This window comes from Gossypium hirsutum, chromosome D11, assembly GCF_007990345.1.
Source record: "Gossypium hirsutum isolate 1008001.06 chromosome D11, Gossypium_hirsutum_v2.1, whole genome shotgun sequence".
Classification (NCBI taxonomy): Eukaryota; Viridiplantae; Streptophyta; class Magnoliopsida; order Malvales; family Malvaceae; genus Gossypium; species Gossypium hirsutum.
This window is the reverse complement of record NC_053447.1, coordinates 11217529-11229459: the sequence shown is the minus strand read 5'-3', so window position 1 is coordinate 11229459 and position 11931 is coordinate 11217529. Positions and strand designations below refer to the sequence as shown.

At 36.8% G+C, this 11931-nt stretch overlaps 2 protein-coding genes across 3 annotated transcripts; both read right to left on the bottom strand.

Moving 5' to 3' along the window:
- Positions 1–52: 52 nt before the first annotated feature.
- Positions 53–2690, bottom strand: LOC107912369 (blue-light photoreceptor PHR2). Of its 2 annotated transcripts, none has more exons than XM_016840508.2 (4): positions 1370–2690; positions 856–1085; positions 564–665; positions 53–459 (listed from the first exon to the last, which is right to left on the bottom strand). In XM_016840508.2, exons 1-4 carry the CDS (start codon positions 2348–2350, stop codon positions 384–386), a joined length of 1389 nt encoding a protein of 462 aa, XP_016695997.1. In that variant the 5' UTR covers positions 2351–2690; the 3' UTR covers positions 53–383. The 2 variants fall into 2 exon arrangements, with proteins under 2 accessions (XP_016695997.1, XP_016695996.1); XM_016840507.2 differs by having other exon boundaries at positions 564–668; positions 1370–2625.
- A 1328-nt stretch (positions 2691–4018) lies between these two features.
- LOC107912367 (gamma-tubulin complex component 4) lies at positions 4019–10494 on the bottom strand. Its single transcript, XM_016840504.2, is given in 18 exon segments — positions 4019–4331; positions 4601–4679; positions 4759–4881; positions 5178–5331; positions 5670–5758; positions 6560–6588; positions 6591–6784; positions 6952–7122; positions 7209–7264; positions 7413–7499; positions 7639–7722; positions 7794–7874; positions 7963–8235; positions 8739–8859; positions 9025–9123; positions 9536–9672; positions 9764–10055; positions 10160–10494. Coding segments are annotated over 17 exon segments (2229 nt in total). The 5' UTR covers positions 10330–10494; the 3' UTR covers positions 4019–4331; positions 4601–4610.
- Between the last annotated feature and the right edge of the window lie 1437 nt (positions 10495–11931).

The following is an 11931-nucleotide window of genomic DNA, read 5'->3' as shown; positions in this document are numbered from 1 at the left end:
ATTTAATTTTTATAGTATAAATGTTTTAAATTTAAACTAGTAAAAAATAGTATATAAGAATTATTCTTAAAAATCGATGAACCAAAATGGATGGAACCTACAAAAATGCTACAAGTTTTTTCTAAAACCAACCCGAACTTGGCTAATTTCCATTAAACCATGGAGAAACGGCCATAACGGTTACAAAGCTGGAGAACCAAGACAAATTTAGGATATTAAAGAAATTTATTAGGCGACAAGAACAAGAGCTCAACAAGGAGTAAGTGGGTGCCTTTTGAGCAACCTATTCTACCATCAAACAGCTACTCAATGCAAATTGAAACTCCATTCTTTTAAGAACTGACAACAATCCTCAAACCTCAAAACCACCACATATTCTTTGCTTAAGCAAGGGCACCTGTACAAGCTGTGGCAGGAGCAGTTCCAACTTTTGCACTGCTGTATTTCTTGGTGATGAATCTACAATAAAAAAAAAGGATCATGCGCGATGAAATGTTTAGCCCTTAATCGGTATGGAGAAAAAGAGAATTGTTGCTGTCAACGTAAATCAAGGCCATATTTACCTGAAGAAATCCCTCCACAACAACTCGAACATCAGCCAGTTCATTTGAGTATCAGGTGAGTCACTGCCCCCATCATTTTTCTTTGAGGTAGCAGAAACGGTCCTGCTAATCACATAAATGCATTCAATATAAGAAAACATCTGATAACCAAGCCTTCTCCCACTACATTGGGTTTGGTAATAAGGATCATATTGCTCCATTTTACTCTTTGTTTTTCAAACATATCCACAAATAATGCTCCATATTTAGACATTATTTGTACAAGGGAAAAAACTGGTACTTGACACCATACCTATTTGCAGTTTTCTTTAGTTCATCAAACATGAACCGGGGAGATAAGCATCCCATAGCTAGCCATGGTGATATTTTGCAAGAAAAGTTAGCACCATATATGGTTTCTTGGCTACCATCCTTGCTCCCCTTGTATGGCTGTGCTTTACACTCAGCTGCAAACTTTTTAAGCCTTTGCAATGCTTCATTCTCGCCACCAGCCATAGAAGCACTAACAGATGGCCTGCCATCCTACATGTAAACAACCAATACTTTCTCAACGCCTTTAAAACCATAAATCAAAAGAAAATAAGTCCAAGTAAAGCTTCCAAAAGTAGACTCCCCCAATCAATCATCATTGAAACAACCCTAAGACATAGCCAGCACTGCTAATTGAAACAATATTAAACTACACAATCCAAACCATAGTACTTTAGATGTGAGTACCCTAATATTTCTACTACTAGTTTGAAGCAAGATACAAAGATAAGTGAACCAATATTCCTACGGAAAATAGAGAAGTTTAAATCTCAAACCTGAGCCATTGTGGCAGCAGTGTTAAGTCCCAGATCCGTCAATGAAGGAATATCTCCAGTCTCCACATCACCTCTAGAAGGCATCCCTTTCATTTGGTCCAATGATTCAATCGTCTTCCTTATCTCCAAACCGTTAACTTTATCCCTAAATCCACCATAATTGGAAGGCATATCTTCCAATTTAAACGGCAAATCATCAACATGGAACAAAGTACTTCCCCAAAAGTACTTAACTTCAACACCCTCTTCTTTCATGGCCGACTCAATCTTTTCCTCAGCCTTAACCTCATCATGAGAAACTTCTCTATGAGCATAGACAGCGTCGGCCCCGATAGCTTTAGCTAACTCAACCAAAACACACTCCGGCTTCCCAATCCGAACCACAAGATCCGACCCTCGTGCTTGCAGATTCTTCCGGAGATCCGAAACCGATTCAATCAAGAATGTGGCTCTGTAAGGACCGGTTTTGTCGAACCCAGATGAGGATTTCCCGTAATCTCGAGGGTCAAAACAGTAAACCGGCAAAACCGACATGGACTCATTGTTGGCGGTATTGAGACACTCGTTGTCGTGGACCCGTAAATCGTTGCGGAACCAAACGATGGAAGCTCGACGAATTGCGGCGCCATTGGAGGGGTCGAGAGGGCGGCGCGGACCTAAGGAGAGAGGGGACTGGAGAGGGTTATTGGCAAAGGTGGATTTGAAGGAAAGTTTGGAAGGGGAAGGGGAAGTTGAAGAAAGGGAGAGATGAGAAAGAGACGAAGCTTGAGTTGGAACTTTAACTTTGGAGGGAGATTGAGCAGAGAATAAAGATAAGATTTTGGGTTGGATGAAGAACTGGGTAGGTAGGGTTGGGGGCAAGGAAGATAAAGAAAGAGATGCAGTAGCAAATGGGGATTGAGAAACTTGAGTTTGGTTTTGGGTTTGCTCCTCGGTTGATTTGATTTCAGGGTTTTCACAAGACTGGGGATTGGAATCCATGATGATGTTTTCCGGTATAGATAAGAAAGCTGGGCTTGGTGGGTGGTGAGTGGTGAGTGGTGACTTGAAGGTTTTATTATCTTGTTATATCTAACAACTCTACTCTTTGTCGCCTTTTCCCTTTGCCCTTTGCATTTAGTATTCAAATTTGTTTTTGTTGGGTGATTCTATATTTGTGCTTCACTCCTCCCACCACCCACTACACCTAACCTTTTTCCACCAACCTTCAAAGTTCCACACCACTCACTAATTTGGACTTTGTAGCCTTACCTTACCTTTTGGGTTTAGGGTTGGGTTGGTAGAATAAAAACAATAGGTTCTCCACGTCAATCTCATTTCACTAAATGGACTTCTTGAATGAGTTGGCTCAAATTAACACGAAAAGAGAAACAAAGAAAAAGAAAAAGGGAATTTAAATACTTTCGAAATTGCAAATTAGCTCTCTTGGCGAAACAAGCTTTGATGGCAAGAATCCTGACTTCCACTCATACTCCTCTTGGGCATGGAATAGCCTTAAAGAAGGGACCTCATTCAAGCTGGAATATGGGGGATGGAAACCTTATTTCAGTTTGGGACACTTTCAAATTTTCAAGTCACCTTTTCCAGGCTCTTGGGCTATGATTTTCATTTGGTAAAGCATCTTCCCAACGTCTGGAAAGAATAATGGAATTATGATACGTTCCCTTTTTTTTTCAACCAATATAAAATTGAAGCAATCATAAAAATCCCTATTGACTCTTTATTTATTTGACATCATACGAAGAATGACTTGTTTATTGTCAAATCCAAATATCTCTCCATCTCCCCTTTCGTCAAAAGACATCAAAACTACACGACCTCTTGTCTTAGATGCAATTATCATTCGAAATTCTTAAAGCACATCATGTTCTTTTGCCCCTTGCCTGAGCCATATGGAACACTTCGCTCTTTCATTATGACTCAAATTCGGTGGGATTTCATTCCTTTGCACAATGTTGAATTTTGGTGCAAAGAATACTTACCTCAGGTTCTTCGCTCGATCCCGAGCTCATTGATTACATTTGTTGGGAGATACGGAAAGCTCAAAAGACCACCATTTTCAAAGGAGAAAGATAGATCCGATTCAAGCTTGAAATGATGCTTTTGAAGGATTTTCAAACTTTCCCGTCATAAATCCTCAATCCTCTTTCCCCCCCCCCCAAAGGCACTTTAAAGGTTAACTAGGACATGACTTTACCTGTAAAAAGTTTTGAAAACGAGATTTTTTACAATATCTATTTTCACGATATTCATTTTTTTTCTTTTAAATTTTTATTTTAATTATGCCACATGAGATATGTGTCTAATTTAATTGTTGAACTGACGATTTTAATAATGAAAAGATCTTATTAATATAACATCGATATTTTAAGGATGTAGTTAAAATGTTTTAAAATTTAGAGACTAATTTAAAATAAAGGTCATAGTTTGGGGATGATTGATGTAACAAAAGATGTAAAAACACACTCAAAATAATGAATATTACTTTTGTTTATGCACGCTGAGAATCTAAAATTTTAATTCATATTTATAGACCCAAAGGCAAATTTAAAGTAATTAAGTAAAGTTAATCATAAGAAACAAATACTCCTTCAACCTCCCATTGTTCAAAGGTTGTGCAACAAGGATCAGATCAACACCAATTCCAAATAAGGTAATTTTTTATACCTAGTAAGGGTACATGCATTAAGAGTAACAAAAAACTATAATCCACCATTAAAAGTTGTGTAACAAGATCGACACCAATTCCACGTAAATATAATTTTCTATACTTGAAAGAAAAATCAAAATAGATTTTTTTTAGTTTAAGCACTGTGATTCATTTGTATGTACGCCAGCGTCAAGGCTGCTGAATGACACGCAAAAGAAAAGAAACTAACTGCCAATGCCAAATGTCATACAGAAGAGAAGTCCAGTCGACTCACCAACACTCTAGCTTTCTACTGGCCTATTACTCACCGACCTGATAATAATAGTATACAATTAACTTCACCCTCAACCTCGAGCCAACTACCCCACAACAATATTATCTCAATTTTCAATCTCAAGAGATGGTTTACTCAATTGTCGACAGGTAGTAGGCACATACCTTATAATCAACAACTGATTGAGAAGGTTAATGGGAATTCAGAAAGTTGAAACCAGAGTGGGTATAGTAAAGCACTATTTTCTCCAGTCAACCAAATGCACGTGAACACTGAACCAGGACAAACTACATCAGAGATTTCATACCTTCAATTTTCTATTGCTGATTTAACACAGGAAGAGATGGACGTGGCCTAACAACATTCAGCACACCCCTTGCAGTTGCCTGTTCATAGAAACAAAACAGCATGTAAGAATGGTACAGGATCTAAGTTTAGTATATGTAAGACTGCACTTATCCCTACCTCAAAGAATGAATTAAAATTCATTCGCAAAAGGAAACGTCTAAGAAATGGAGCTCGCTGACTCCCAGCAAGCCTGCTACTGCGCAATATAGTGTATAAGGAGTTGGATTTCTTGTTAAATTCCTGGAAAAAAATGGTTCGGATCAATATCCTTTAAATACACAACCATGCAAATAGTAACATGAATAATAAAGTCCTGACAACAAGTTAATCAAACAACATATATCTGTTATTTCCTTTGTGGAAATTTGATCTATCTCAAGCGTTAAAAAGGTAGGCAAATTGTCAGAACCAACTAATGCCAAGTTGTAAATGATGTTGGAAATTCAAGGCACATATCCATCATATTCACTAACTCAAAATACTTATTCTTGCCATGTTAACTGCATAAGCAAATAAAAGATGCCAGATATGGGTACCTCAGTTATACGCTCTAGTTCAGATGTATTTTGACTACTTTCTTGGTTCTCAATGTTCCAGCAAAACTGCAGGCAAAGAGTCATGATGCTGTCCAATATCCTTGACACAGAGCCAATGTCCAAGAATGACTGAGAGATTAAAGCTGACAAATACCTGTAATGATGCTAAGAACATGTAAGCATTCAGCCACATCATCAATGTTTGGCAAGACAAACCAAAAGAATAAAAAGAGAAAACATCAATTTATATGGATTATTCTTTCTACTTAAATTATATATGGATTATGGAATGACTTCTATGAAATATACAATAGTGACCCAGAAGGCCAAAAATATAATTCAAGATTATTTGTATGAAATTCACCTAAATCAAGTCCTTACTAATAGTAACAAGAAAAAATGATTCAATGTTTAGGTTGTTTGCCTTTCCGTTTAAGTTAGCAGATACTAGGCTGACATGGTATCCAAAAGTTGAGAAGGAACTCATCTTACTCTTGATGGAAACCCACAAGTTCAGTGAAGTCACGAGAATCTTGAATATGAGATTGCAAAACATTCCATTGAGATTCTATCACATCAACCTAAACAGAAAAGTTAAAATCTCTATTATGAAGATTCATGAAATGAGCAAAATATAAATTCACAAAGGGAAGAACATATCTACATTGAACAAACAAGAAAAACCAAAAATGGTATAACAATTTAAGAATTTTGGTTATTTAATTCTCAATGTCATTTTATCTTAGAGCGTCTTCATTCTAAAGGAATCTATATCAGAATTTGTCTATTAAACTACATAGGAATCTATATCTGATTTTAGCTGCCAGTACAATTCTCTTGACTCGTTTCCACCAGGATCCATGGTGTTGGGTTTTTAAGTAATTGATCGGTGTAGAAGTTAATCATCCACCTATGATGCAACACTGAAGATGTCATTAAAAGACTTTGCATCAGATGATACTCTTCCCAACTGTTCAATTTGAATCTAGGTCACAAACTTGCACCAGAATCCCGGCCAATCATTATGCATCGAAGAACTAACCATATAGAATCTTAACGGGAATTTCATGATTATGCCAGTATTTTGTCATAATATTTGAAATAACTGCAAGAATTGTTGCTAGCTAGAAACTTCAAGTGGTGAGCACCCCTTTGGATGATTCACAGCCCATTTAACACCTATACAAAATGATCAAACTATTTCAGCTACCAGTGTAACCATAGCCCAGTTAATAGTCAAAGTATCAAAGATATAGTTTGACCCAAGCCTATAAATGGACAAACTCATTCATAATGCCTAGAACTACCTTTCTTTTGGGGGTTGGGAGGGGGGGGGGACCAACATTGCAGACACATTATTTGAACTGTATAGTATAAAGGACCTGAATATAAAATTGAAGATTTCTGATTAAAATGCCATATGCTCTCTAACACGCCACATTGGTCTAAAACACTGCTGCGGTGGCTGAGATATTGAGCAGTTCATCTGGTCCTTGCGGTGTTTGGCAAAATATGTGTGCTCCTGATGCATAACAGAGGCCCAGGATTTTTCCAATTCCATTTGTGTTCGTTTAAGCCTCAGCAGGTATTGGAAAATTCTACGATACCTGGAGCACAATAATGATTAAAAATATTTGAAGTCTTTTAATCATATAGGCTAAGCCTATCAATTGTTTTTACAATTATCATTTCTTATTTCAAAGGCTGCTTCTTGCCCAAAGGAAATTTAGCAATAAGAAAGATTCAAGGGACCTATAAAGCAATTGAATCTTACTTGGAGAGCACTTCTTGGGTAAAGAAAAGCTGTAAGGGCCAATCAACAGAATATTCAAGTGCAATACCATCCCAACCACCAACTGAGGTCTCTGAACTTCCATCAGTGTATGCTTTTGTCTTCGGTATATCTCTTTGAGAGGATTTCACTGTGATCCCAAATGAAGGCATCCTGATTAATGAGAAAGACAATTAAGATCACGTTCCTTATAGTTTCCAGATACGGCATAACTGAGTGAAAAACGACTAGATTCTTACTGCAAAGATACTCTAGAAAAGTACTTGTCTTCCTCCCCAATGGTCTTTATGGCTGCCTGCAAAGCAAGGAGCCGAGGAATTCATACAAACAGTTATTTCAATCTGAAACCTGAAAAAGAAGTCCTTATCTTTGTACACATTCGAGTACAACTAAATTTGTCATATATATTGGCCTCAAACAAGTTAATAGAAATAATCTCATACCAACTGAAATGGAACCATAAGATCAGCTTCAGCAGTTGACTGGCGAGGCGGTAGGCGCATTAACTGCCGGCTCTCCTCAAGGAAGCACTAGAGAATAATGAATATCTATTAACATGTTACGTATTTTCAAGAAGGAAATAACTAAAATTATTTTACCTGGTTGATCAAGTCAGAAGACTAGAACACATAACCTAAAGCAACTTTTCACATGCAGTGCATTCTTTACCTGGAAAAAGTCTCCCTTTGCCAAAAGAAAATAGTCCTTTAGAGCTTTTAAGTGGCCATTCAAGTCAGCACGCACAACCACAAGCTGCAGAATCAGAGCAAATTCAATAAATACGGGCTTCAAATACATCATGAAGCAAGTTTCACACAAAGCACCTGCCAAAGATGACTAGCTGCGATAGCCCGGATAGAGTCAACTGAGCATTCAAATGATCTTTTGTGAAATTCTGATGATTCCTACAAATAATAAATGCACAATTAACAAAAGCTTTATTCCATTTAAGGGCATAAGTAGATATGATACTACGTAACTGTGGAAGAAAACCTTTAGATCTAGAAGCATAGTTTCAATCTTATCAGCCACTGATTGTGGGAGCAATTCTTCTCCAATCGTTTTTACATCCAAGAAAACCTCCTTCTGGAAAGGAACACCCACAGCTGATCCATGAAACTTTTGAGAGCCTTTTTTTGTCTGCTGATTAGACAGAGCATCCTGAAATTGGATTGCAGGGCTTGGGTTCCGGAGAACCCTGATGGCTTTACCAGCAAAAAGAATAGACTCTGCTACACGCATATGGATATACTCGGGGAGCATATCCTACAAAACAACAGCCAAAGAATAAATAGCTCGCGACAACAAAACTAAGAACACAGAAAGAAGTATGCACGAAATCCTTTTTATCTGAGATTCATTTCCAGGTTTCTTTCCATTTAACTTATAGGTTCACAGTAGCAGAACATAGATTACTGGTTTGTTGACATGCAGATTTAACCTAACAATTCCCACACACAAATCCTTGTTTCTTAATTGCTGCTAATGAAGAAAACAGTGACGATGTTATTCATCTATAGAAACTAATGCCTACAGAAGAAAATCAAATGAAGTGAGTGATGTCTGCTATCCTAATAACAATTTGCTAAATAAATGCTCAAATGTGACTGGAAGTATGGGAATTGACCACAAACCCTAGAATAGTGTTTCCCCATTCCAACAAGTTTATATGTAATAATTAAATTTAGCTAAAACAAGGAACAGAGGTTTGCAACAATGTCATGAAAAAAAAAGAAACTAAAACAATTAGGAGATGGCTCCACAAATACCAGAAATATATGAAAGCCCAAGTGCCAATCAGTTAAAGATGTATCCACAGTTGACAAGCGAGCCAATTTTTCTGATGTATCCGAGATAGATGAGCCATACTCCACATCCCGATCTTCTTGCCTGGAAATAATAGAATCATTAAACTAGTTCAATGTGTAAGGATACAAACCAAAGAGAATGTCCATGCGACTTATGAAATAAAAGAATTAAAAGACATTAAAGTTCCAAAAAAAAATATCCTTGTATGAATTAAAAAGGGAAAATACATACTGTTTTAATCCTTACCTTCTAATGAAAAATTCTCCATGCTGGTCTTGTAGAATTCCATAAATCATCCATGATGAAAGTTGGTTATACAACACTTGATGACCATGCCAAAGAAGCCTATGGTTCAAGAATTAGTCTACAAGCTGATCATTAAAATCTTAACATTTTTAAGCAATGAACATATGGCTATAACCTAAAACCACATTTGAAGACAGTTAACTTATAACCAAGCATAAACATAGTCTCAGGCTCCCCAGCCATTCACAAGCAATTACATTAACACTGAAAATTAGGCATATAGAAGTTTGGATTGTAATCATTGATTTAATCTTTATTAATTATCACAGCAGATTGAAGAATGCAATAAATATGAATTTTAATTGCAGTATAAATTTTCACTAGAGACGCATAAGAAAAGGGTGGTATTATAAATAAGAAAACAAACTGGCATTTTTATAGGAGAAATGGAGACTACTTGTCGCATTTTTTGCATTAGAAAAGCAAAGCAAAGAAAAAGGAAACTCAATACCTTTGAATGCAGGCCTGCAATTCAGGCACCCCGCAGTGGCAGCGTTTGTGTAAAAGGTTAAGAAGCTGTCCTCCACGTATATCATCACGCTCAATCTCTAGAATAAGCTCGTACAAAGGCGGCAATATAACAAAGAACTGCAACGAAATGATAAACTTATAGAACGAGAGTAAAGAGCAACTAGGAAATTTAAATCAGCGATACGACGTGCTTAAAATAACAAGAAACCTTATTGAGGCCCTGAGTGACAGTTGCCAAAATTGGCATGGTTTCCGACAACAATTTCTGCTCGAGTTGAAGAACAGCAGACTTGTAGACAGAGAGTATCTCCACCAGGCCATTAGCAATGGCTCTTCGATAAACGCTTGGCTTCCCGCTTTTAGGATTTGACAACTCAGAGGCTCTGTCCAAAGGAGAAACATCAGCCGCTCTTATCCAGCTTAGATTCCGGGATTTCGTGGCAAAGCGATCGAGCTCTCGGTAGTAAAACCCTAACGTAATTAGCTTCTCGATAAGATCCCTGGGAGAAAATTATTCGTATGAAACCCTAAGGAGAGAGAGAGAGAGAGAGAGAGAGAGAGGGTTTTGGATGTTTATGAAAATTAAAAATTTCTTTCTTAAGACCTTTCACTGGGGTCGATGAAGGAAATGTCGGAAGCAAGCTTGAAGGAACGTTGTTCGGAGATGGGAGCGTCGGGAGATAAGCAAATGCCGAGAGATTTATGATGTTCTCGCTCGTCGATTATTAGATCTCCTGTGTAACCAACAAGTGCTAGTAAAAGCTCGTGCAACATTTCCCCCCTTCTTTATAGTCGTTTTTGTGAAATAAAGACAATCAGAGAGAATTCATGGCTTATCTGTTCTATTCTCTCCAATAACTGCTGATTAAACTTTAGTAGCAGTATATAAAATTTTGAATTAAAGTTAGTCTCCAAAATGCCGATTGCCGGGTGAAGTCCGGCGGCTGTATAACCTTGCCGGCTCACTCCACTACTGCACTAGACAACTTTAATGGATTGGGCCTTGCTTAATAAAGAGCCCAAATGCCGAACACCACCATTATAGTACCATTCCGGTTAGTGTCAGTCATTCTACTAATTACAGATTGATGGAAGGTTTCAAGTTTCAAACTTTCAAGCATTGATTCAATAAACAAATGAGGATGAAATATAACAAGTTTATGACTTCTTCTAATGCACTCATTAAGGTCCGCAACTACAAATAACAGCATCGAACTCTTCATTTTTTTTTTCTTTGAGGAGCGGATGTTTACAAAGACAAAACAAAATGCAATTTCACATAGCATGAGTAATAGTTGCCCTGTGTCGTTTTGCTTCTTCATCTTGCCAACAGCGACTACTTTATTTGTCCACATTGCTTAAGATCGTCTGGTTTTTTCATGTTGATTAGTTTTATGATTACACCAACACAAGCAGGTATTTCAAACATGAGAAGAGTCATTGTGTGCGCAACGAATACGCAAGGGAGGTAAGGAGAATTGATCGAGAAGAGAAAACAGATGGAGAACTACAGAAATAACTACATCAACTAAATAGCGTAAAGGTAACTCCCCAATGCCCACATGAATATGTTTCCTAGAATATTTTTCTTCTTTTCACCATCTACCTCTTCAACCCATCATTCCCTTCAACATCTTCATTTCAACTCCCCTTATTTCCACCAACGTCAAAATCATTCTCCATGATGAAAAAAAAATACTAGTAAACATACAACAAATAAAAGTAAACAAGGATACAGTATGCAAGCTAAGATGGTTTCCTGCAAAAGGTTAGGAGATTGTGAGATTTATGATAACTGCTAAAGTTATCAAAATATTTACCGGTGTAGAAAGGTCTTTAATGGAATGAGGAAGTGTTAGCAAACAAATAAACGAGATGTACCTATAAAAAGCAAAAGGAAAAATTGAAGCAAATTTGGTATCACTAATCGTTAAGGGCTTATATTTATAGATCTTTGAAAATAGGAATTACAAAGCTAGGTAATTAGCACGAATAATAAAATCAATTTTTAGCTACAATTCTATTAATGATTAAGAAGAATGGTGAAAAGTTTTGTTGATTATGTGAATAGTGATAAGAATTCACTTTGTTTTTGAAACGAGAGAAAAACATTTAACTATTTTTCATATTTGATCTATCAATCCAATTTCATTTCAAGGTTACTTTCATTTCTTTTACTTTGATGAAGAAGCGGTATTATGTGAAATATTTTTCACGGAATATATCTTAAAACACAAGACATGGTTGTTTTTAACAAGAGTTGTTCCTAAATAATCATTATTTTAACTTGTTCCAAACCTGAGTTGTTCTATATTTAATTGTTATCAATTTAGAAGTTGTTTCGAACATGAGTTTTTGAGGTGATATTTTTCTTGG